Source organism: Archocentrus centrarchus, chromosome 10, assembly GCF_007364275.1.
Source record: "Archocentrus centrarchus isolate MPI-CPG fArcCen1 chromosome 10, fArcCen1, whole genome shotgun sequence".
NCBI lineage: Eukaryota > Metazoa > Chordata > Actinopteri > Cichliformes > Cichlidae > Archocentrus > Archocentrus centrarchus.
The window spans coordinates 3,897,267-3,925,113 of NC_044355.1; the positions used below are offsets into that span (position 1 = coordinate 3,897,267).

At 39.1% G+C, this 27,847-nt stretch overlaps 1 protein-coding gene across 4 annotated transcripts in view; it reads right to left on the bottom strand.

The window, feature by feature from the left end:
- Positions 1-27,847, bottom strand: part of ldb2a (LIM domain binding 2a) — a 104,871-nt gene that overhangs the window by 67,581 nt on the left and 9,443 nt on the right. For all 4 annotated transcript variants that reach the window (XM_030740010.1, XM_030740009.1, XM_030740008.1 and 1 more), the window contains exon 2: positions 10,478-10,580. In XM_030740010.1, the coding sequence (XP_030595870.1) occupies positions 10,478-10,580 (103 nt within the window). The remainder of the gene's footprint in view (positions 1-10,477; positions 10,581-27,847) is intronic.

Sequence of the window (27,847 nt, forward strand, 5' to 3'; positions counted from 1 at the left end):
TTCACCCATATGGCAATAAAAACCTTCTGATTCTGATTCTGATTCTGATTCTGATATTGGAGCTTTTAGTGGCTAAACAGCAAGATTTCCAGGATTTAGAGGAGAATGAAAAGAGCTAAAAGGGGAGTAAATACTGGAATTATTATTGTAACTGTTTCCAACAGTTAGAGTAACATTAACTAAGGTACCTTTATGATTTTATATAAAAGCTTTAAGGCTAAGATCCACTGTTAGAAAGAGAGCATATTTCTCCCATATTGGCTTCTCTTCACTGGCTCCCTGTTAAACCCAGAATAGAAATTAAAATTCAGACTGCTGGCTTACTTGTGGTTCCTAGGATACTTAAGAGTAGAATGGGAAGCAGAGCCTTCAGCTTTCAGGCCCCTCTTCTGTGGAACCAGCTCCCAGCTTAGATTCAGGAGACAGACACCCTCTCTATTTTAAGATTAGGCTTAAAACTTTCTTTATGATCAAGCTTATAGTTAGGGCTGGATCAGGTGACCCTGAACCCTCCCTTAGTTATGCTGCACTGTTTCTTTTCATTCAGCTCTTTTCACTGTGTTTATACCCAACTCTTCATTTAATCATTAGTTATTATTAATCTCTGTCTCTCCCCTCTGTCTCTGCTCCCCCCTCAGCAGATGACTGCCCCTCCCCCCTGAGCCTGGTTCTGCTGGAGGTTTCTTCCTGTTTAAAAGGGTTTTTCCTTCCCACTGTCACCAAGTGTTTTGCTCACAGGGGGTCGTTTTACTGTTGGGTTTTGTTTGTTGAAGCGACTGTTTGTTGTGATTGGCGCTATATTAATAAAATCAAACTGAATTGTTAGGACAGCTGTGCAACTGTTGACCATGAATATGTGTCATAGGTAAGAAAATGTCAAAGATTTCCTACAGTCATTTCATTTTATCATCACATAATTAAAGTAAGTCATCTTTCACAGCATCAGTGATTATAAAGGGGCTTGAAGATGGAAAAACACAGTTGGTTTTTTTTTTATTCCTTATAAATGTTTAAGTTGGCTTGACGTGATTTTTCTTTGTTTGTTTGTTAAAACAGTTTAAAATTTGCATCTGTAGTTAAAGGTCTATTTCCGCAGTGTTCAACTTCATTAAGATTGTGACAAAGAAACGTTTCAATTAATATGCTTTGTAAAATGAGTGATTTAAAAGTAGCTGTGTACAGGGAAATGGTCATTACTGCAGAGTACAACTGCGGTACATTATGAAGTTTGCCGAATATAACTCGAAGGCATAAATTAAACTCTGAAAAATGACTTCACTACTAACAAAATATAATGTTTTATTGTATGGATAAATCCTTTTTCACCAATACAATGACACTGACCTTATATGGCTAAAAATGCTCATTACGGTGATGTTGCCATATGCAAGACTGGCCTAAGAAAAGATCTGATCATTATCACACTTCCAACTGGACGCAATCTGGTTATTGATTAAAATTTTCCCACTTTTAATTCATAGCACCAAGTGAGTTCCTTGTTAAGCTTACTTCACGGCAGAGGCAGAGTATTAAAACAGTTTCCCCGCATTTTCTTCCTCCTCATTATGTCCTCATGCTTGCTTAAAGATTATTAGCTGTGGTCATTTTATCGCTGCAATTATTGCGTGCTGCAATGCAAGAATAACTAGATGAATTGCAAATGCGTTGTGAATCATTTTTTGCAGTTTGCCTTGAACCAACCCACTAAACATGCAGACTTTTCCCTCTCTTGTTTGAACTACTTCTAAAATGAGCCTTGCTCTTTGATTGCATCATGGAGTGCAGCTTTCATCAGATGCCTCATAGATTGCAGAGCCAGACAAGGTACTGGGGCGAATGTTAAGGCCACGGCAATTGAGGGTATAATTAGATAGAGGTTCTGAATATTCGGTGTACTGTAGAAAACAATAATTGGCCTGCACCGGTTGAGAATTGTTTTACACACATACAAGGGTGCACAAATGTGCACCAAAATGCTCAGTCCAAAGATAAAATGTAATGCCAACAAGAACACATTAAAAATATTAACTTATATCAAAGCAATTTCTGTCATGGCAATACAAAATGTTGTTAAGTTTTTATGTCCAAGCTATAAACTATAATGACATATCTGAGGCTGCAAATTCTCACTGCTCACATTTAGTGGTTTTCAGATCAAGGCAAGAAATAATGCAATCTGTCTGGATAAGCTGCTTATGTTGTCTTCTGTCATGCTTATTGTCCCTGATACATGTAGACCACAATTAGAAGCAACAGACAATCCGGTAAAGTTTGCTTTTCAAACACAGAATTGTCGTGGCTTTCAGATCGCCGTCATTTCACCACCAAGCAAACTGTCACTTTAAGGTTTTCTAGGTCAGTGGCTAGATGGCTGGTTTGGTAAGAAACTACAGAGTTAATTTGGGAATTAACCCACCAAACAGCTGGTTAAAATGACCATTTACTGAGTTTGAGGTCGCAACTCATAATCAGTTAACCTGTTGATCTGTTTGCTGATGCTACCATGTTGTTGATCTCCGTTCAGCCTGGATCCTTTTTTGTTTTTTACTGATGTGGGGGAGTTGGCTTCTTAAGTGGGGGGTGTGTGTGTGTGTGTGTGTGTGTGTGTGTGGGGGGGGGGGGGGGGTGACTGAAAAAGCTTGTGAACCGCAGCTCAAAAGTGTCAGAAAGTAGTCAAAACTGCACCTTCAAATTGCCTGCTTGAATTGCTGACTGCTGTCAATAATAAAGGCATTCAGTTCACAACAACAGGAAAAAAAAAAACCCAGAAAACCCAACCAGGAGGGTGTAAAAATCTACATGAGATATAATGTTAGATGTTCTGTAATGTTTAAATGACACATGCCTGACACAGACTAAGGCTGCTTTCTGCCTTACAGAGATGACAGAGATGGTTTTTGACCTTTAGGCAGCAATGTGGAGAAAACTGTGAAAAATGCCCTTCAAAAGTTCCTGCAGCTAAAGTGAAAAAACTCCAAGCATTTGAGAAGCCAAAGGTGAATGTTTAGAATTTTTGGATCATGGTTACTTCTCAATTAATCTATTAATCCATAAAACGTGTTAATCCTTTTGTTTTGTCCTATCATCAATCCCAAACCCCCCAAATCTTCATGTTTATGACATTTAACAGAAAGGCTCATTAAGAAGCAGGAAGGAGCAAATGTTAAGCATTTTTGTGTTTAATAAATGACTAATTAATTAACAAAATTGACAAAGTTGAAGATTCATTTTCTTTAGATTGAGTACTTTATCAATAACTAATTGTTTCAATTCCAGTTAAAGGTCAGAACTGATTTCGGAGCATCGCATAAAGCAGAGACGGCTCACGGAGGACACAAATCTATTACCGTTTGTCCTCCAACAATTAACACACGAGCACATCCAATATGAGCTATTTCCTCTGAGAAGCCACAATGAACACCAGCTGGAGACGATTTACAAAACACCTGAACGCAGGTCCGTGCAATAATAAAAAACAGATTAGGTAAATTAGCTTTTCTAATTTTTCCTCCGCTGAACGTTATGAAATTAGAGCACCCCAGAATGGAGTGAAATTATTGTTTCCTTGTAATTATCGTATAAGCTGTTGTATGACTCAAACAAATATGATTCCATTTCAACGAGGACGGAAGTTTTTGTATATACCTCCATACATTACGCAGGGAATGAAAAACAGACATATCAGGACTGTTTTAATGGAATACATAAACAGTTTAATGAACGTCACCTCAAATATAAGCAGATGTGCTTTACAAGTTGAAGCTGTTTAATAAAACAACAGATATCAAGACTTGCTCTTTTCATTTGCTTAGCATTTTTAATCTTTATAGGTCCATATATATATATTATATATAATATATATATATATATATATATATATATATATATATATATATATATCTCTCCTCCTCTCTCTCTCCTCTCTCTCCTTCTCTCTCTCCTCTCTCTCTCTCTCTCTCTCTCCTCTCTCTCTCGCTCTCTCTCTCCTCCTTTCTTGTCCCCTGCCCTGGGGGGCCACCTCCCCCCTCCCCCCCCCTCTTTCGCCTTATGATTTAAATCATCCTCAATAAATGAGAACTCAGCTTAAAAAAGTTCTGTTCTACTGCTAAATGTTACAACCTTTCGTTTCTCTGTCACTCTTGCAACATGTATGCACGGCCCCTTTAACCGCTGCTAACCGCGCTCCACTTCCTACACACTCGCATGTCCACTGGTCAGTGTTGCTCTGACCTGCGTGACAATAACACCGTATATCAGTGCCTGCTCACAGCGCTGGAAGCTGGGAGATGATTTCAGAGTCAGGCCAGTGGGGGTCACATTTACATTTTATATGTTGGGCAGTTAGCTGATGCGCCTGTGCAGAGTGACTAACAATGAGCCCAACAGCAGGATGAGCTTCAATTTCTGAGCTGCCAAGAGTACAATCAAAAAGCAAAAAGGATGAAGGATGTGGCTCTACTGGCTGCTGAAAGATAATGGTACCAGTTCAGAGACACAGAAAGTCAGTATTACAAAGTTGGAGAGGTAGTGGTGGCACTGCGAGTTTGTCAGGTAGTCGACTGTGGTTCGTGTTCCGTTGGGACCTTTTTTTTTTTACCTGTAGGTTTGTTTGATTTTCATTTACTTTCCTTTTAACCCATTTCACCCACTTTTACAGATTTAGGCACCAAAATCCACATGGTAACGGTTAGGAAAGTGCTGTGGTTCTCAGGTTAAATATGCTCCTTCATAACAGTAATCCTACACACTGAAAAATGACCAGCTGGGAGTGACAGTATGATCTCAATAATGTCACAAACTGGTTCATCAGGGCACAGACACCAAATAATACTTTGTATGTAAAGGAGCCACATCGGTGGCTCTGACAAACTGGGTGAGTCATCTAGCTAAGAAATATCAGTCACTGGTTTCCCTCTGTCTGAAACAGCCCACTTAAGTCTTTCTGAAAAGACGCAGGTGGCATAAAATGACCATTTTTTTTTAGATCACAAAACTGGAGTTTGAGTCTTGTGTGGGAACCATTTTAAAAGTTCCACTTTCACTTGCTATTCAATTTGTTTCACTTGAATGTTTGGTTAGATTTGAGCACCAAAACTACTTGGTTGGCCTCAGGAAGCAATCACTGTTTGGGATAAAATTATATCTTTGCACAAAGCCAAATACAAATAGAGACTAGGTGAGGAAAATGTGTCTGTCAGCTGCAAAGAGAAATCTCGGACAGCAGCTCAGTGATGGTGAAGAGGGGATAACATAAGGATGCTTTAAATCTGCAACAGCTACAGCTAGTTTTACGTTTAGCTAAAAGCTGTCACTCCACAGGAAATGAGCAAGCTTGTTACTGGTTCCACGATGAAACAGCAGTCATCTTATAATACCGAGTATGTTATCCAACCGGAACTTCTCCCTAAACAAATATTTAAGTTGCCTTAAGCAAGGCACTTCAGTCCTCCTACCTGCTGAGTCATTGTAAGCTGCTCAAGAGCTGCTGCTAAAAATAACTACAGTACTGAGCAGTGGACAAAACAGCTAACTGCTATATGAAAAATTGTGCTGTGTTTTTATGTATACAATATATATATATAGGTGCCAGTGCAAAGCCGACAGAGACAGCCACATCGCTTTCATATTCATTGTATTCTTTAGAATCAGATCTGTTGCTTGGTACATGCAAGGCTGGTGGATTGTTCCTCGATGATGTGTTTCGGTGTGTGTAACTTAGCGCACCTGAATGCGAATCGAGGAAGGCTTGCAACTGACGGTGAGTCATCATCGCCATGGTGTTAAGCCTCCCGTTCCCGTGGGGAACAAGGTTACCATCTCTACACCAATGGGGATTTTTATTTTTACATTTGAAAAGCAAACCAGGGCCCAGCTCACAACAATCCTCCATTGCCCGTCTCTCCTCTCTCCTCCTCCTCCTCCATAACTGAGCTGCATCACACACACAAATCCAGCAGACGCCTCACACACACCACACACACACACACACACACACACACACACCCACACACACACACACACACACACACACACACACACACACACACACACACACACATCGCCCTCATTTTAGAGCACCACGTCCTTATCTATGTCTGTGTGATATTCAATATGTTTCAGATATCAAAATACAAACTATGCAGATGAGATGGAGGGGACAATATCACAAAGTCAGTAAAAGCCTCTGGTCTGGTCTGTTTGCTGCAGAAAACCTCATACTACAGCAGCAGTCTATTTTCTGGAGTTCAAAGTGTACAATACCAACTGTTTAGAAACTCGAAACCCTGCAAACCTTAAAGCAAGCAGTTGGGGGAATGCAATAACTGGCCTTTTTTTTTTACAAAGGAGGAGATGGCTGATATCACTCTCCTGCCTTTGGTGTTTGTGCTGGAGTTTGAGCTTAGCTCAGCTATGCAAAATTGTAAGCAAAATGTGCAATCAAGCCTACAGTATCGCTAATTAAACACTTTCATTTTTTTTTGTGCAATCCAAACAAATTAATATTGTTTTAGAAATCAATCCTCGCATCAAAATTTCAATTTAACAGATTAATCAATGTGTTTGAAAAGTGCCAAAAATGGTTAAAAGTTGCTTTTATAACTTCTCACATACCCTATCTCTATTTTCTTTTAAATTAATCATTCATTTTACTCCAGAGCAAAAAAAATTTTTTTCTCAAAAATATTACTAAAATGGTTATATTAGTTATCAAAATAGTGTGCCACTGAGACTTCCTTTTTGTTGATCAACTAATCATTGCAGCGCCTGCTGTATATCTTGGAGAATAGCTTCAAAAGGGATGCTACAGAGATATTCTTGGCACTGACTTGCAAAAAAGAAATGAAAAACAGAGGGAAGCAGCAAAACTGGCTCTCTCTTAAGTTATGAAATATTCCTTCCAGCACAGCTAAATCTTTAGCCATTTTTTAACTCCTCATTTGCTGCAACTACTTCTTGAGAAACTGTTTTAACCAACCATAACTTCTATGCAGTAGTTTGGCAATTTGTTCATTCTAATAACTCCTCCTAAAACTGCAATTTGTTTATATTTTTTGTGTTTGGAATAAACAAACTAGACTCAACATGTTGCAAAGTTTGCTGTAGAGTCAATCTATATGTTACATATTAGATAATACCCTCTGGCCCCCATCTTCATACTAAATGCCCATGAGATTGGTTATTGCGCTTTCTATCTACCTCGCAGTGAGAATGTGAATGTCTGCATTTGTTAAACTCTTCTTTGAAACCTGATTGATTTCCCTTACAGGAATAATATGTAATCAACTCAATGAGCAGCCTACAGCATGCCAACAGCTCTAGGAGTATAAGGTATCAAAGTGGTGCCAAAGGTATTTTTTTTTCTCAGTGTTCCTGAGTTTTCTTTTAAAGATATCCTCAGTGCTCTTTTAATATAGAAACAAGGGAGTCTCCATGATATTCTGAGGAAAGCTGTAATTATGTGTTTGAGAAATCATCTTTTATTCTCGTATAGCGGCTGGCTCCATACCTGCTGGCTTTCAGCAGACATGGCTTCAGGGAAGAAGCCAATCAGAGGGATGATTTGCCAAATTAACAGCTGATTTAAACTGCTAAATGTCTTGCCATGTTTCTATTAAGGGCAAACCTTTACCTTAAGGTCACTGTCAGTAAGGCACAAAATTGAATTTTAAACTCCACGACTGGGTGTTTTTTTTTTTTTTACTTATCTCACATGTTTTTTTCTTTTTCTCTTAAGCACCAAATGTTTTCCAGAGAGATTTGTGTCCACCAAACAGTGAAGTGCACAACTACTGGTTATCTAACACTGCAGTAACTGACTTTTCTATCTGAAACCCAACGCGAGTCCTTCAACTTCTCAGATCTATTGGAAATAAGCAGACATGGTATCAGTATCACTTTGTTCTGCGTTCTTCAAGGTGCAAAGTCCCAAGCTGCCACAATGCACCACCATTATGATCTTCATACAAAAGCAGATGTTTATGTCTCCACAAGACACGCATAACCATTATTGCCTATTTCAACCACTGTGGTTTATACTTACATTCTTTATTTAAAAAGTGCAACCCACAACAGAGGCCGTGATGAAACTTTCAGAAAGAGGTTACCAGTAGTTACATGTGATGTTTGCACCAATGTTCAGCAATCACATGCAGAGAAAAACCTATTGTTAGAAGAAGAGATACCAATTTTCTTACTGGCAGTGCCTCAGTGGAGCAGAATGCAGAAATGGTTGACTCAGTGGGTTACAAAGCTTTACTGGAAATGTCTCACTCTCTTACTGAAGAAGTTCACACGTTTTTTTTTTTTCCTGAGAGGTGTTATGAAGGCATTTTGGGAAATTCGGGAAATCAATAACTTAACTGAAAGAAGACATAGCAGTTAAAGCAAAGTGGAAGTAGTCTACAACTTTTTTATTTTCCATTTGAGCACAAAGTCAGCCCCAGAAACGATGAACAGCGTCTGAGTATGTGTAGGTGGAAGTTTGCAATAAAAATATAAAAATGTTGAGTTGTGTTTCTTGGGCACTTAAACATGCCGTAATGCTTGCTGAGGCACCAACATTCCCATAACAGGATGCACTCTCTTCCCTGTTCCACCATGGTCCATAGCAAGGCAAAGCCAAGACAACTGGGATGGAACTAGGTTGCACTGGATACCAGACACCCTTCAATGTTCATCCATCTCTGAGCGCTCCACAGCATTTGCTGTCCCCACCGTCAAGGTCCTTGAACCTTGATTGGTTTCTTCCGTCTTTCTGTCTCAGACTGTTATTTAAAACCATGACTGGTGCCCAAAACAGCTGCTACCACTCCAGGTCAGAGCGGACCTGGGAGTAATGACTATTAAGGGGTAACTTCACATTCCTCACAACCTCAGACATCCCTGTCCAAGGCCTAGTCATTGGATGTAGTTTTACGTACCCAGCACTCTAAGTCCAGAGTTTGATTATGCCCCTGAGAGGTGGACTCACTGGTGTGTTTCAGATCCCTGTCCTGCTGCTTAATCCAAGTGAGCTTGAGCTTCAAGGCACGAACTGATGGGCGGACATTCTCCTTCACGATTTTCATCGAGCCTATCACACTACCACCTTCATGTTTGACTTTTGATGATGTTCTTTTCTTTTCATGAAATGCTCTGTTTGCTTAGCGCCAGATGTAACGGGACTCAACCTTCCAAAAAGTTTTTTCTTGTCAGTTTCCCAAAAGTCTTGGGGACTTTTGGTAGGCCAGCTACTTCTGGGAAGGTTCACCACTGTTCCAAGTTGTTTCTATTTGTGGATAATGGTTCTCACCATGGTACACTGGAGTCCCAAAGTCTTAGAAAAGGTTTTGTAACCATTTCCAGATTTATAGTTGTCAATGACTTTGTTTCTCAGCTGTGTCTTTCGATTGTGGCATGATGTGTTGCTTCTTCACATCTTTTAGCCTCCTTCACTTGTCAGACAGGTTCTATTTAACCCTGGATTTCTTGAATTCGACAGGTCTGACAGTAATCAGGATGGGTGTGGCTAGTGAAATTGAACTTTAATTCATGATTTAACAAGGGGGACAAATACATTTCACGGCACTGTATATGTATACTTTCCCACTGGGAAGCCAATAGGAAAGTGGCTTACTTCTGCATTCTTTCTATTAGCCAGCAGGGGGTGATTCTATGGTTGCAAAAAAGAGGTCTGATACTATAAAACTCTAAGAGAAACTGACTTTATTTCTCACTTGTGTAAATACCTCAGTAAACACTCTCCTGATGTGCTGATAGTCTCAATCACAAGTTTCAAGTCTAAATGAATAAAATAGGAAAATCAGTCTTAAACTGTGGTTCAATGAATAAGATTAAAATTGTCCTTCAAGGCCCCACTAAAGGCCTGTGGCTCATATTTTTTGGGCATCACCGCTTTAGCGCTACATGTGACCAGCAAATCAGCTGCTGTATAAGCAAGGAGTGGCCTCGGTTTCTTTCCACTTTTCACTCTGCGGTGATGTCCAGTTGCAAAGAAAACAACATGGCGACGATCAAAATGCTCAACTGAAAGCTTCAAAGCAGGATTAGTGATGATGGCGGATGTCACGGTGGTTAAGCCATATATTTGGTCTGTGGCTTTTCACAAAAACATGCTTTTTTTTTAATATCCCCCAGCACTGTATTTATGTCCAGATTTCCAGTGTGAAAATGTGACAAAATTATGATTTTAAGTGTGTTAAATGTCATTTTAGTGTAATAAACTAAAGAGTTGCACAGGGAATAGTGAGTCAGTGATTTCAGAGAAAGGCTGTTAACTGAAAAAGTGAATTGACAAGGATGAAAGTTAAAAAAAAAAAACACAAATAAATGTCACAAATAAATGTTTTTTACATAAAATACGCCATAATTAAAATGTCCTGTCGACGGGTGCTAATTGAAGTATGTGGATAATAAAAGGTAATTAATAAAAGAGTTTTAGGATACTAGAAATGAGATGATTGCACATTTTTCTTACTGTATCTCTTTGGTCCATCTTCGAGGCAGAAGGAGAGCGTGAGAGTGGCATCCTCTTCAAAAAACTCTGTAGCAAAGGCATCCCACCACAAACTGTCGCTTTCCTGTTAGAGAACAAACAAAGCCAAAGGTCATAAAGATAGGTATACCACTTCCTGCAAATTTAACAATTCTGTCTGACTGTTTTTAATAACTGCCACAGATTTAAGCTCATCAGCGTCTGATGTACAGTGTGAACGGTTGTCTTCTGAAAGGTCCAGGGGCTGCTTCAGTTTGGTATGAAATTCTTCATTTTCTTCTACTGTTTAATAACCCAGTGAATTTCCTTTATCCCGCTTGTTGTGCTTGTGCTATTGCATTTTTTACATAAATTCAATATTGATTTATTCAGATAAGACAAAGATATTGTGACCATGCAGGCTTTTCCATGAGACGAGATAAACAGGAACGTAGTTTGCTTTTATCATATGTGAATTCATGCGTATTCCCCTTGTATTGTATTCGTTAAAATGAACAAGCTTTATGAAATTCATAGTTTTGGGTGCAAAATGGTTTCAAATACTATACATTACAATGCTGGATGAAGGAGAAAAAATATTATAAAAATTATGAAAACACGCACATAAGCCAGAAGTCAGAAAATCTGACTTAAAGAAGAATTCTAAAAGAGGATCATCTCTGCTGGCCTAAGAAACTGATGCAAGTGGACGTGCAGCCAATCCTTGTAACACCCTTACCTTTGTTAAGCATGGACTTTGGGAGAGTCCAGCCTGAGGCTCCAACAAGAATGAAATACAAGCTGAGGTCCAACAGCTTTAGGATTGACTGTTCTTCCTAACTTTCACAGGAGGTCAGGATAAGTTGTCCATAATGTTAATAGTTTAGGTGGATTATTATCATTTTTTTTAATAATAGTGTATAAGTGATTTGCTAAAACTCCTAACTATGGAGCAAGTATTAAGTAATAGTAGTGGCAGTGAAAATAGTACTAGTAGGCTAACAGTAAAAAAAAAAAAACAGTAATTAGACTCATATAATAAATCTAATAACAGTACCCCTTGTAGTAGTTTAAGTAAAGTATTAAAACATGCAATTGGAAGTGCAGTATATAATGCAAAAACAAAGTTTGTAATTTCTAACAAGCTTCAAAGTGAATATTTGGTATGACCACCTTTACTTTTCCACACAGCCTGAACTCTCTGAGGCAGCTTTCTTTTAATTTCTTTATGTAGTCTTTAGGAATCGTTCTCCAGCTTCTTGAAGCTCTTCTTTAGATGCTGGCTGCCTTTTTTTCTGTTCTCTGTCAAGATGATTGCACACTGCTTCAATAATGTTGAGGTCCGGGCTCTGGGGAGGCCAATCTATAACTAATAGAGCTCCATTGTGTGTCTATACAGGTATGCTTTTACTTCATTGGCAGTGTGTTTGGGATCATTGTGATGCTGAAATAATGAAGCCGCTGGCAATTACATGTTTTCCAGATGGAATTACATGGAGGATCAAATTCCATCAATTTTGACAAGATCTCCAACACCACCCCAAACCATGACAGAACCTCCACCATGCTTTACAGATTGCTGTAGACACTCACTGTCATACCTCTCTCCTGACCTCCTCTGTACATACTGATGACACTTTGAACTAAAATTTTCACATTTGGGTTCATCAAGACCTGTTACCACTGACTTTCAGCCCATTTCTTGTAATCTGGCATACCTCAGCCTTTTCTTCCTGCTTCCCTTCCTTAAGAATGTCTTCCTGACAGCCAGCCTTCCACTCAGGTCTGTGTCAGGTCTTTGCTGGATTTTTCTCCTATTTCTTAAGCACATGATTTTCAGATACTACTCATCTGCTGTAGATATTTTTTTTTTACACCTAACACATCTTCTTTTGTCCTCCAGCTGTCCAGTTTCCTCAGTTTTTTTTGAGGACACACTGCACACTATGCTGAGATATGCCAGGTTTTCTAGCTGATAGCTCTTTGGGAATCGCCTTGGTGCAAGAATAATTTAGGTCTGCCAAACTGTGTTATCTTTTGGATTTTTTGTCAATTCAACTGAAGAAATGGGAACAAATAATAAGTTTTTGTGACAGGCTGCAAGAAACAAAGTGTCTGAAGATACAATTTAAAATCGGTTCTTTGCTAAGTTGTAGACAAAACACTGTCCCTTGTGGTAGGTGCCTTTTTATGCTTGAATGACTCATAGGTCAGTGTTAAGTGGCTTACAAACACAAAAAACATCCTTAGACCTTCAGAAAGTCTGGAGAAGATAAGACAACTGGCTCCTTGGAAGTAAAATATAAAGAAATAAAGGGTGGCTCAAGACTTTGCTCAATACTGGAATAGAATTAGAATAAGTATTAAATCAGGATCACTATTAGTAGCCGTAGTAGTGTTACACATTTTGGTTGTAACACTACACTGCAATATAATCTTTTTTCACAGCGGCTCTGTGAAGAAACACAATCATGCAAATCTCTTTGCCCTGAAATTACTCCTCTAACAGCCATTTGCCCTCTCCCCCCTCCCCACAAAAAGCCCCGATAATGTCGGCGGGGCACCCTCCACTCCTCCGCCCCTCCCTCTTCCACATACCGAAGTCCAATTGATGCTAATTTCCTCTGACACGTTATGACAGATCACCACGTTTCACTCTGCGCTGGGCTGAGGGACGGCAAGCACTTCCCAGATGTTGACAATTAGCGTTGTCACCATCGAGCAGTGTCAAGCCCAATAAGCAGTGACTGGAGCGCCCCACAGGTCAACACTTCTCATACACGGTGAATTTGACGCAAAGAGGAAGACATGTGGTGTGGAGGACCTGAATCTAACCCTCATGCAGCAGGTCAATCAATAGGTGATCATGAGTTAGTGGAGAGGTCCTTTGGATGGCAAACCAATCAGCTGAGCTGGCTACACACTGAACTAAGACTCCGCAATAAAATCCTTTAAACAGTAGAGTTTTAACACTTATAAGTCATGCAATTTGGAACACTAAGACTTGACAACTGTGGAAAGATTAAGAAAAGCTGAATTGTTATATTTTTAAAATAAATTATCGTAAAATTATATCCCAAAGTAGCTGATTTTATACACAAAGGCAAACAAACTGACATTACTGCAATAATTCAATCTTCTTTTTATGTTATCATAAGCTTTCTCTATATCCACAAAGACACACTGCAACTCCTTCTGACCTTCGCTGTACTTCTCCATCAACACACTCAAAGCAAACATCGCATCTGTAGTGCTCTTTCCTGGCATGAAACCACGCTGCCGCTCGCTGATCGTCACCTCTCTCCTTAACCTAGCTTCAACAACTCTCTCCTGTATCTTCATGGTATGGCTCATCAACTTCATCCCTCTATAGTTACCACAGCTCTGCGCATCACCCTTGTTCTTGAAAATCGCCACCGGCACGTTTCTTCTCCATTTCTCAGGCATCCTCTCGCTCTCCAAGATTGTGTTAAACAATCTGGTTAAAAAAAAGTCCACCGCCCTCTCTCCCAGACATCCCCATACCTCCATCTGGACCAGACGCCTTTCTATGCTTCATCCTCTTCATAGTAGTAATTCAATAATTTTTCAAAAACAAGAGCATCCCTTTTGTTCAAGTAACAACATCACTGACAGATAATGGTGGAAACTCTGATAAGATATAATTAATTCTTTGATGGTCTTAAATCATTAATATTTGCTCCATAAAAATGAATGAATTAACAATCCCAGTTTCTCAGAGTCCACAATGAAGTCTTCAAAATGCTCTGTCTATCCAGCAGTCCGAGACTCCATGGATGTGAGACTGTGTTTAAACATTATGGGAATCATATCAGTCAGGGGTTCTATATTTCCTGCATTCTGCAGACGTTTTATGGACAAATTTGTCTCTTTTCTGCATTCATTTATGGTGGAAATGTTCATTTATGCAAAGGCGAACACCAAAAACAGGCACCAGGTGACATCTAAATCAAACCTGAACATACAGTAAAGCTGTTCAGTACTCCTCTGGAATATCTACTCACCTGTAGGTCACTTTTTCTTATTTAACATTACCCCTGCTGAGTCAACACACATATAGACATGACTAACTTTTCATGTCCTCTTTTGTGTGTTTTGTTTAAATGTGCTCAAAAAAAAAAAAGATCTGCCCCTGTTTGAAGGTATTGTTATGTTGCAGAGCAACATCATAGCCAAAGGTCCTCTGCTTTTACTGGGAGAAATAAGTGCACATGCTCGAATTCATGAGGGGGGGACATATCCACTGCTTCTTCCCTAAAATCCACACCTATGCGAGACTCAAATGCATTCCTTTAAACTGAGAAGTTGGAGGCTACAAATATTTAGGCTTTTTTAATTAATTAGCAAAAATGTCTTTGAATTATTAAAAAAAAGGAAAGGAACATTTTAATCTGAGTTTTAAAAACACGGCACAGCATTTCAGGGCCTCTCAAACACTGATACAAATGTACCAGTGCTGCAAGTTTCATTAAAAACTGCACCAGCTGTGCCAGAACCATCAACTTTGACAGGAAACCGTTGACTTGTAATTACAGCGCTCCCATTGGGTCAATCAGAGTAATTGTTTACACTCAGCCAGCGCTAAAATACATCACTCACTCTCAACGTAAAACTGTAAAACAAAGTGATATATGAACTAATTCCAGGATTTTTCTCTGGGTGCATCTCTGGGACCGGAGGTGTTGCATGGAAGCTAATGTGTGTATTTCACACGGCAAGAATTAGTGGACAACATCACATCTTCTCTTAAAAAAAAAACAAAAAAGCCTGTGCCTGAAAATCTTCGATTGAACCGGAAGATATGGTGGTCAAACACGCACCGCTGACCAGCCACTGGGAATGAAGTGCATGAGCTGCCGTGTGTGCGTGACTGACTGTGTCATACTGTGCGAATCAGCAGGTGTGAACAGCCGGCATGTGTGTGGTGTCATGTGAATACATCTATTTTAAAGAGCCAGACGGAGAAGAGCAACACACACCAGGGCGAAACAGACAAAGAGAGAAGGAGACTGCCTTTGGTGCTACTCAGCATTCAGATTGAGTTCAACCCATAATCCAGTACCATGAGGGGGCGGGCACTCCTGGGATTGACAGTCAAGTGAAGAGTGAACAATATGCTCGCTCTCCACACTCGCTCACCACTTCTCAAAGATCCTGCTCTGCACTTTTATTTTATTTAAAATAATATTTTCCAGAGAACAAACTGCCATTGTGCCAGATATACAGAGTTAAAATAGAGTGTGCAGACAAGTCTGCTGAATTGAAATGTATCATTTCAGTATTTGCCATATTTAATTAAATTCAATGTTATTTATATAGCACCATCAAAGGTGCTTTATATTGAGAAGTTTTGGAGAGAGCCCCCAATGAGCAGACAGTCCCCTATAAGCAACCATTAGCGACAGCAGGGAGGAAGAACTCTCTTTTAGCAGTGCAATTCAAGTTTATCTATATAGCCTCAAGGCAAGGAAGAGGCCCCTGCCCCTCTGTGAGCCAAAAACTGCAGTACATAAAAGCATTGTATCATTGTTTTTTTCATGACAATTACATCTCATTCATATCTCATTTATATAGTGATCCTTTTTTTTTAAAGCTTTGAGCCATGAGACCAAGAGCTATGCTATACGCAGTTTTTAGGACCTGAGCTTAAAGACATGCTAGACATAAACAGCGCTAATAAAAGGCTGACTGAATACTTTTTAGGGGTTCGTGTCTATTCAAAAAACAGGGGGCACAGCACTGCAACACGTTAAAAGGAAGAAAGTCTCATCGAATGCAAACACAGTTGTTAAGTAATCACTTGAAAAGCAGCATATCTCAGGGATGCATCAGGGTCACCTGATCCAGTCCTAACTATAAGCTTTATCAAAAAGGATAATTTTAAACCTAATCTTAAACACCTTATTAATGTCTATATGAAATTAATATGTTCTAAGGCTGCAGTAAATCCCATGAAAACAACAAAGTAGCTTTCTCAACTCTATCAGTTTAACAATACTAAAGATGTAAATAGTGAAACAAAGGTCACTGATTTATAGATACTTTATAAAAATATGACATTAATAAACAGTTAGGCACAAATTAGGCAAACATTATCAAATCAATACAGTGTTTTTATGTATGCAAGGCAGAAAGGAATATATAAGAATGACGCAAAATAAACTAAAGAGGCCTGTGTTCATCATAATAAAGGAAATGTCACCCAGTGCAGTGGTGTGGCTCATGTATATCACGGCACTGCTGCATGAATGATGGTCGAACTCTTTTAAGTGATGGTTCACAAAAGCCTTAGTGATGAATAAAACACGACGCATCTGTAGCTCAATGAGCACACCGATAATCTTACCATAATACCCGAGACTCAAAGATCTCTTATCAGTCAGCAAATCCTTGCATTTAAGAAGCTCGAACTATAAAATGCTTGGTGCTTTTGCTTTGAAAATGGTGAAATTATGAATCAATTATCTAATACCTACCTATTAATTTTCTGTCAGCTGACTTTTAAATTTCATTAAATTAAATCTCTAATAAATTGCTACAAGATAGCACAGTTAATTGAAAATGAAGGCGACCATATGCTCAAAATCATATAAAATGAAGCTTTAGCATATTTATTTAAGGAAAAAAAAATTACCAAATGTTGTGCAACTACTTTAATAAATGTATATATATATATCATCGTGCAGAGCTAAGTTCTCTAAAGAAAATTAAATGTTTAACAAAAATCCTCTGTGCTGTAAAAGGCCAGTGTACTGTAAGATCACTCAGTTTCAAATGCAACGTGACAGAGAATACTGAGACACTCTGTCCCCTCATCAGCCTGCTACCAAACAAACATAATATGCAATTTTGTAACACGTTATTCTATTTTATCCCACTTTTCACCTGTGCATCTCAACATTGCACCTTCAAAATAAAAGCTTCATAGTACACGTAAAGAAACACTTTGCTTTCAGAAATGCTGGAATACATTTAAGTACTCAAGTACTTTTCTTACTTCCAATCCATAACTTGTCAGGAGGATATGTTGTACTTTTTTATTCACTGCATTTGTCTTACAGATCCAGATGCTGATAACTTGCTTACAAAACTCATGAAGAGTTCTTCCTTGTAAGCAATAAACCTATCCAAAACACAAAACAACTGAAAGAAAATTAACCACCATCACTTATATTAATAAAAATTTAAGTTATTTTTCATGCAAAAAAAAAATAGCCTAAAGTTTGGTTTTTTTTATTATTGCAGCTTCTCAAATGTGAGGATGCTATTTTATTTTATTTTTTTTAATTACTGTATGGGCTGTTCATTTGGGGGAGTTTAATTATTGGTTTAAAAAGCAGCCTGGCTATTTTCTGAATTTTTACTAACTGAACACTTAAATGTTCAACATCATCATCAGCAGCAAATAATCATTAGTTGCACTCCACTACAAAAAATTACTCTAAGTCAGCAAAAGTAAAAAGCTGCTCACACATGAATAACCTGATAACAGGATCAAAGTATTTTAGTGATGGGGTCATCCTGCTGCATTGACTGACTTTAAGTACTTTTGTATTTTAGTTAAATGAATATTTGTGATCAGGATTTTTACCTGTATTGTATTACCTACCACCATGCCTAAGCAAGCATTACAAATAACCCCATTGAAAGTCCTTAACATTAAGATATAGCTGCATTTAACACATACCTGTGATTTTGCAGGTCTATGACCACTGGAGGAAATTAATAACGATTACTCGGCTAAAGTTCAAGGCTCTACAGCCACGTTACATACTTAAATATTCTGCTAATATACTTAAATATTCTTATGGTCTATAAATGTAACATATTCATAATGTTGTTTAGTAATGTCACTACAGCAGGGGGCTGGTCTTAATTTTATACAGTAAAATAATATCACTTGAAGCATAAATCAGACGTAGGAGAACCAACCAATACTGGATCATAGGGATATTACAGTCTGTACTTCTCAATGTTTTAGCTGTAAATACTTTGCAGATTCAGAGTTTACACAGAGCAGACGAACAGTTTCTAAAATATGATGCGCTGTTAAACAACTCAGAAGTGTAAAATTGTTAAAATTATCTCCACTTCAGGACAAATACAGCTTTAAAATAAAAAAGAAGTGCATCAGCGCAGGAGCCATTCTGCTGCCTACAGAATCATTTACTTTAGTACTGTAAGTAAATCTTTTTGCTAAACCAATCATTTATGAATACATGATGCTTACTGCTACTTTAAAGTCTTCTTTCCCACCACTGTCAGATGATCAAGCTTTAAGCGAAATTTATGGCTGATTTTGGTTCACGCTATAAAAAAAATAGAGAACATTATAAGCCTTATCCTTTAATTTCACAAAATCAATGTATTCTGGTGCCAGACAATAAGCTGCATTGCATCTGAACAGACTCTGTTGAACTCTGAACTGTTGAACCGTGGCTAAAAGAGGATTTTAATATAAAAGCATGATCCCCATTTTGACATAAACTGCCTGGATTTAGTGTTGGAGATCATTTTTCGAGTGTTGTCATCCTGAGGGCTCCCATCACTCTGACTCGGTATTCATTAAGCTTCCTCTCACTGTTTTAATGAAGAGTGTTTCACTTAAGCTCTCTCTGTTTTACAGAACGTCTTTCTTAAAATCCCCCTTACACAGGTTTGCAGAAGAAGGTTAGTTAACCTCTCTTTCTGAGTTAAAACTGCGTTTCACTCACAATGCCTTAAATTTTGCTTTCCACAATGGTACACTCACTTTTCCTTTTAATATTTTCAAATTATTCCCTTCCCATCCAGTTTTCAAGATTTCCCTCCAACTGAACCTTTTTAAAAAATAATATTTTCTGCTCTAACTCAATATAGTTCATTTTGGCAGTCGACTGGTATTTGGCTCAGGCCTGCAAGCACGCTAAAAAAAGAGCATTTATTTCACAAAGAGCAGAGTTGACAGCAGTGTGTCTATTGTCTTGTCTCCATTAGCTCTGCGTGGCCCAGCAGGGTTCAGCCACAGATGATATGGTTTAGCTTGTGTCTCTGTTAAAAAGCCTCCCACCCAGACAACAGAGAAATCTGAAAATAACAAGCATATTTCATGTGCATGAACAGCATTTAGTTTCTGCATTCACAACAATAAAACCAATGAGACTTGGCAGTTTCATTGCTCTTCCCCAAATTGCTTACTTTGTAAATTAAATACGCTTTTAGTAGTGTTAGCTAAGAAAGCTAAATGTAGCTCAAAACTTTTCCAATATATCCATGAGAAGTTCTATTTAGAATCAGTAACCATTAATCCTACAAACTGGAGCTTTTGGGCAGCTTTTGGCCAGTGCACTGCCAAATTGAGAAACGTGGCTGGCTGAGTTGTGGACCGTCCAGGTTTGGCCCGGATCTAAAGACAGAGGAGAAGTTGGACCACAGCCAGGCAGACCGGAGAATAGCTAAAGCCTGGCCAGTGGACACAAACCATATGAATCCTCTGGCTGAAGCTAAACCCTCCACAGAGGAGGCTTTCAGTGTTGCACAGCAAGAAATGTCAGCTTTTCTTTTAGTCTGTGATTGGTAGCAGGTTATAAGATTGTAAATTACACATATTTACTATAAAAAAAAAAGCCTGCACAGTTCCTTCTTGTAATATCCTATCAGTCTTCTTTTTTTTTATTATCTCTGCCAGTCTCTTTCATATCCACCTCCCTCTCACTGTCTGTCTCCCGTCTGCTGCGGCTCGCTGACAGGCAACGTCCTGCCTTCATTTACGCCCCTGGACTCTCTGATGAACCACGTGGCGTGACGATGTTTGTTGTCAAATGCTACAAATCAGGCCAACTCTGAGGGACCCGAGGTGAACTGACACGGTTGCAGCCGTGATGGTCGTCAGCCGATAAGGCTCTATTGATTCAAATGGATCGCACCTCATCTGAGGGGGATTTATCAATGTGTCAATTGCCCACTAGCCAACCACAAATCACCAGCGCTGGGCAGTCCTCAGGGATCTGTGGGATATCCAGAGGATTGGAGGGACAGCATAGGAGGGATCCTCAGTAAATAGCAACTGAGCTGAGGGTTAAGTGCTCACGTAAAGAAAAGTCCATACAGGATTGATAGGCAGATGAAACTAAAGTTTACAGTCTATGGAAACACTCAACAACACCCATGATAACAGACATACAAACTCATGCTATATTTACAACATAAAAAAACATGTTTTTTTTACTGTAAAATATATATAGATTTACATACAATCCCACCACACACGACAATACCTCATTTTTCTCTCCCTCTGTATCATTCAGTCCATGTACCCTTAATGTCTGCAAGTTTAACATGAACCATTCTCCCAGGAAGCTTTTGTTCGTCTGTATTTCTTCACTGTTACTTCCAGCCTCTTGTGACAGAAAAGCCTCCAAGAGTGTAGGCGTGTCTGGGGCCTGACCTTGGAGAATTGCCGATGTCTGAAACCCCATTCAGCTCCTGAATAGCATGTAGTGCAGCTGACTGGTGGGCCAAGAAAGTTTTACTGTTGTGAAAGACTCAAACAGCTTCAAGTTATTGAGGAGCATAACAACATAAGAGAAGTGAAAACTCACTGGGTGTCTGAGAATGATCTTTACCAAGGTAGCTTTTGTTTTCATTGTACGATGAAGGCCACCGACAAGTAACACATGTCAAAGTCTAATAAGAGACACTTCTGGTGAATGATTGTGATTTTCTGAGGCAAGTCCTTGACGGATAAGATCCAAACCTAGGAAAAAGTAAGAAACCTCTGTTTGGTTGATTATTTTTTTTGTTGTAACAATGAATCTTATACCGTTGGAAAGGCTGTTTATTTCCTCTTAAATCTGTGCCACATCTATAATGAAAATGCATTTGTGGATTGAGCAGCAGAGTTGAGTATGTGGGTTGCATCCATAAAAAACTTGCCAAATTTTCTCTGACAATGGCAAACATCTTATTGACTCTTCTTTGGCGTTGTTTATTGGATTGGATAATTGAAGTCTGAAGCAACAAGACATGTTGGCATAGGGCAACTTCAAGCTGGTGTTCTGTAAAACCATGTTGCGGCATTATTTGAAGTGAGCCCTCTTCCCATCTCCAAGTTCCATATAATGGGGGATGTCAGAGACACCAGGCAATCTCCAGTATGATAGGGCTGCCAGGAGGCCTGCCATGACTGCCCTTCACCATCAGGCCCATTTGCGCTGGTGTCAGCAACATGTGGATTGGAACCTGGACATGTGAAGGAACATTATGTTCTGCGATGAGTTCAGATTCTGCCTACGACAGCTGGATCATAAAATCAAGGTATGTAGAAGAGAACACTATGCTGATTGCTGCATTGATGGAGTAACGGCTTTTGGTTGAGGCAGTGTGATGGAAAGAAGCAGCATCTCCCTCACTGAAAAACAAGGCGCCTCATCATTTGAAGCAATCTCAATGCATCTGAGAGTCTGCAACCATTGGCAATCCCATATCTCCACAGTCTGGGACCAAACTCTGTCCTCCAAGATGACAACGCTCGCCCCTACAGAGCAGAGTTTATCAGAGACTACCTCCAGAATTTGGGAGTGGAGAGGCTGGAATGGCCTGACCTCAACCCCATCAAACACTTGTGGGATCAGCTTGGGTGTGCTGTTCATGCCAGAGTGGTCAACACAACCGCAATGGGTGACTTGCAACAAATGCTGGTTGAAGAATGGAATGCCACCCCAGAGCAGTGTGTGACCAAGCTGGTGGCCAGCATGAATTTCCCCATCGTGGAACCAATAAAGGGATTTCTTATCTCTTATGAGAAGGAGGTGCCAGGGTGTTGATGCTGTGCATGGTTCTTCCACATACTTCTAAGGCCCCTGTTTGTTAAATTACTAAATTCTTAAATTGTCAGCATCTCTTGTTTCTTCAGACTTCAATCATCCAGTCCAATGAATGACACTAAACAAGAGTTAATACCAGAATAAGCTGTTTGGCATTGGCAGAGATAATTTGGCAAATTTTTTGTTAGGTGCAACCTACACACTCAACTCTGCTGCTCAACCCACAAATCCTTACAAATGTGGTTCCATTTAATTGGAAATAAACAGACTTTCCAATAGTGTGAGATTTGTTGCCAAGAAGCATTGTTACAACAAAGAAATAATCAACCAAACACACATTTCCTTACTTTTTTGTGCTAATTTTATATAAATGTTCATAGTGCAGAAAGAATCCAACTAATCTGGTGGATAATTTATTTGAAAGGTTTGCTAATTTATCATTTAAGTTTTTTAACAAGCATAAAAAATTTAATCTTTGCTGGATTCTGCTTTTAAAAAGTGAGTATTTCCTACTTCTAGTCTCATTTTGTTCCACTGTGCACTGAATATTTTTTGGGGTTGGTCAGACAAAAAAGCAACTTAATGATGCCAATTTAAACTCAGGGATGTTTTGATGCTTTGTATATTCTTTCATCTGCAGATCAAATAATCAGTAAACTAAAGATATTCTCTACATTAAGCAAAAACAGAGACTTCAACAGCTTAACGTTGGTCCAATAAAATTAAGAGAATATAAAACTTAATTTCATGGTTTTGTTACCAATGCTGTTTTAACTGCATACATAACAAATACAAAGTCACTGTGCTCCCCTAAAACACAGGCGCTGTATCTTTTATGGAGGTCGTAGAGTGACAAAGAATGAAAAACTCTCCTTTAGATTGCATAAACAACACCACTTTAATCATGTCAAGAGTGTCATCACACACTAATGTTTGATATCAATGCAGATTTACCCTCCCGGGTCCTAAGTGTTTTTATATAAAGCAGACCTAACATGTTGCTGCATTTGGCCACCATACAGCCACCAGCAGAGCATTATGCAAATGAAGAGAAATGAGTGCAGTGGGAGAGAAGTCATTGCCCTTGAACAGCCGGCGCACATTCCCAAGGAATGACCTTTCTACCCATATATAAAATCAGCAAAGATATTCCAATGTTTGGTTGCATGTCTGCCACTTTACTTACAGTAGGTATCTCTGCTATTCTTCTTCATTTTTCAGTGTTAGCCATCACAAGCAGCAGTCAGAGGCATGGCTCATATACCACTTATTGTGTTACAGGGCCAGTTTAAGGTCAGGGTTAATACACAGAAGCTGTTTGTCTGCTGTTTTAAAGCAGGAAACATGAATGTATCAGAATTACTTCAACACTTCTGGCTTTCACCCCAAAGGTTAAGGTGCAGGACTGATCCCCACTGCAGCAGTAATATAACTCTCCTGCTCAACTCTGCCGTTACCAACTGACAAGTGAGACCTGCTAAAAGCATTGGTTACATTTGTTAAAAAAAATACAACTATGCATTCAAAATACCACATAACCAGAACCAAAATTAATACAAGCACTTTGATAAAATCACTTGATCAATGGCTCAGTCACATTAGAGTAAAAACAGGACAGCAACCTCCTTGCAGCTAGAAAAAAAATCAGTGGTTGCCCAGTGATTGTATTGAATATTTTCACATGCAGCAACCAACTGGTTGCTCAGAGCATATAACAACTTCAACTTCGGGACAGGAACGTCGATCACAAGGCGCCTGCACAGGTCACCTAGTGGGAGACAACCTGCCTCCAAACAATCACTCTCGGACAGAGTGGCAAATTTTTTGCAAAGGCTTGCTGCCTAATTTATAACCACAGACAAACAGCAACATGTTGCAATCAATCTCAGTCAGTCTGCGTCGATGAGTGGTTGCAGACCTGCCCCCCCGTCTTCGAAGCAACCATTTCAAAGGCAACAAGATTGCAAGCTTGTTGCACAGTGTGGCAATAATTTTGGTTGTGCTGCAGTCTCCAACCACTGTTTTCCCTGGTGTCACTGTAGCATAACAAACAGATTCAAAAACATTCAGTGGTCCCATTTTCACCAGTTACTGTGACAGAAGATCAACTCATGACTACTTTTTACTTTTTCAGTTTATTTATCTGCCATGTGACTTCAAATTTTTAAAAGAAATAAGCAGAAAATTCTTTCCTGACTTTGCAATTATATGGTGACCCATCAGATTTACCTTGTGATCCCCATGGGGGGCCTCAAACTCCAGTTTGGAAAACACTAAATCAAAAGATTTGCTTAACGCCTGTTTTATTAGTTATAAGCAGCTTGTTTATATCTTTGGACTAATGGATAGGAAAAAAAACAGGCTTAAAAAAAAACATGCAAATTAAAGATACTACTTCAGATTTCTTGAATTCTGTTTTATATATATATATATATATATATATATATATATATATATATATATATATATATATATATATATATATATATATAATAAACAAAAATCATAATCATTAGTTGAAGGTTTGCACAGAAAAAAAATACAGAAGTACAGTCTGAAGAAATGCTAAAACATCAGGATGCATGAATGAATAAGAAAGCAGAAAAATAAAATGATTCACTATAACCATAAAAAAAATTCAAATAAACAGGAAAGTGAGTATCCAAGTTCTGGTTTGGACACACCAACACTAAACTACCCATTCAGTCTGTATTTCCCTCCACTGTGCTAATTCAACTAATAAACAATCAACAGGGAATACTTCCTCAGCGCTGTGGGGCTGGATGCTCGATCAATACTGGATTTCATCAAATCCACTGATATTGTTAAGTTTGTGCGTGCGCTCTGCTGCTGTTGTTGGCGCTCGCTTTGCATCATCACCTGTTGCTTGTTCGGCTGATGATGGAGACCACACTGACCGAGGCGCTGTACTCCAAACAGAGGCTTAAAGAACAGAGTGGGAAAAAGCTAAAAAAAAAACAGTGCACATATTCACAGCAGTCACTTTCCCTATTGTGTTAAAGCCTGAGCTCATGTCAGATTTCAAGCTAGATCGACAGCGAATATGACTTCATTGGATTAGAAATGAGTCTGATGTTCAATGACTGAGAGCATAATCTGTAATAATCACTCAAAGCCAACATTTTGTGTGTGCCAGCATAAGAATGATGATGATGAATTTCTTGAAAATCAAATCTTCCCTTGCGAGATCAGAGGGTCAGCCGCAGCATAATACTCTTAGAGGCATATACATTCCATGTTTCGCTCAGTGGCGTTTCAGTCGGCTCGAAGCTTGTTTACACGCAGTGTTTGGGCTTTAGCTTCTGAAGGATGTTACTTCATATTCATGCCTGGAAGACAAAGAAGCTGAAGAAGACACATGCATGCCCAGACGTATTCTGACTAAATGAGCATATAAAAAAATAAGTAAATGAAAACAGTCTGCAGTCCAGTTATTCAGAATAAGTTCAGAAATTCTTCTCAAAGGAAAAACTACATCAGAGTGAACAGCTGATCAGCAAAATGACGAAACACCCAGAAACCAGCACAGAGCAGACTCGGGCAGCTGGTGTAACAAAGCTCAAGTACAGTGTGCGGTTCACTGTATCTACTGCTGAACCTTTCTTTCCGTTGAGCCACTTAAAGCTAGAATTGCACTGCTTTCAGTAACACAACAATGTTACAGTGTTACAGGACTGAGGTATTATAAGGTTGTATGAAAATAAAGACCCGTCCTTTCATCTAATACAGTTAATGAGGTCTTTATAGACAGGTGTGACTCAGACAAGTCACACCTGTCACTTTTGATGAAAACATCAATTGTTAATAACTGAATACATCAGTTGTTAGTGATTTATTTGATGTTTAAGTTCAGTTTTATGTTAGTTTTTTTGAGTTGGGGTATGTCACTCCATCACAGTCCTGACTGGATGCCATGAAATCTAGCAGACCACGTACCCCTCGGGATAAAATCTGATACCTTTCATGAATCAGAATTTCCAGTTTAAAACCATTATCAAGTCCAATTTATAATTGTCCCAATAAGTCATGACCTTATTATCACAGTAGGCTCCCATGCATGGCTACATGAAGTGCACTACAAGTACCCGGATGGTGGACAGGGTAACAGGGTCAGGCAGTAAGCATGGCACGCTAGCTATTAACATGATAGCATGGTAACAGTAGCATTAAGCACAAAGCTGCGCAATATCATAAAGCCTTACTTCCAGCTTTCAATTACACATTTATAATCAAACCCAAATTAGACAACAGAGACTGAAAAATTTCCTGACATGCCCAAGATTCTGCTCACTTTGACTAAATCAAATTTAATATTGGACTGAAAAAATGGCCTGCTAGGGAAAAAAAAGTGATTCAAAACAACATTTTTGTTCATTGTGTTTTATATCTCAGGAAACATGACTAATTTTCTCTATCTTAATCTAAGACCCTTCAACTGAAAGTCATTTGAGTGCAAAATTTCAACCTGTGACCTTTCTGTTTCAGGACAACATCAGGCACAAAGAACAACAGGACACGGACAGACTACAGACCCGTCTGTCTTCTCTGTTATCTGAGCAACAGTGCAGCCTGGAAGGAACCATGGGAAAGGGCCAGGAAAAAGGTGGGTCTATTGTCTCAGCATCCTGCTGGATGTGACTGACGCTTGCGATTTGACCAGAGGTCTTTTTTTTCTCTTTATATGATTTTCTGGAAACATCCTCACAGAGCATCTCATTTAGAGCCTGAAACTACTGAACACCATGGCATGAATCTGTAATATTTATAAAGATCATATCCAAATTTGTCTCTATTATACATTTGCATTTAAATTTTTTGTGTTTAAATCCACATATAAATCTTTCTGAAATATGCAATGGGCCTATCTTTAAAACTGAAATGAGGAGTCAGATGAAGTACTTTATCGTTAACTCAGTGATAGGTTTGATTTTAATGCAGGTAACCTTATGAAATATCAGGATTCTAAAGTTGCACCAGGGGTTGCAGGGGTTATTACTGTTGCCTCACAGTAAGAAGGTCCTGGGTTCTAACCTAGAGTGGAGTTTACATGCTCTTCCTTTGTTCTTATGCCTGTGTGGGATTCAGTTTCCTTCTAGAGTTCAAAGTCATGTTAAAGTAGCATACGGCTAGTTTACAATGGTAATTCTAAACTAGCCGCATGTGTGTATATTGCTTCTATGTGTTAGACCTATGAATGACTGTCAGTCCCTCAGGGGAGTACCCTGCTTCTCGACCTGTGTCAGGTGTGATAGGCTTCAGAGCCCCCCCAGCTGACACAGGTTTGGATAAGCTATTAATAAAATGGATGGATGTATTGAACCTGCAGAGGCTTTTTTTTTTGTTGTTGTTTTTTGACCACTTGTGTCAGCTGAAGCCGGCTGTGACATACAGAGAGGTGATAAATGAAAGAAAAAGCTGATCCGGGGGCTCTGTTCCGCCGTCAGGGGCATTGTGCTCTCGTGTTTTGAGTCCACTTGCCCCCTTAGAGAGGGACCGCTGCAATTCAGTACTAAGATGTTCCGAGTTA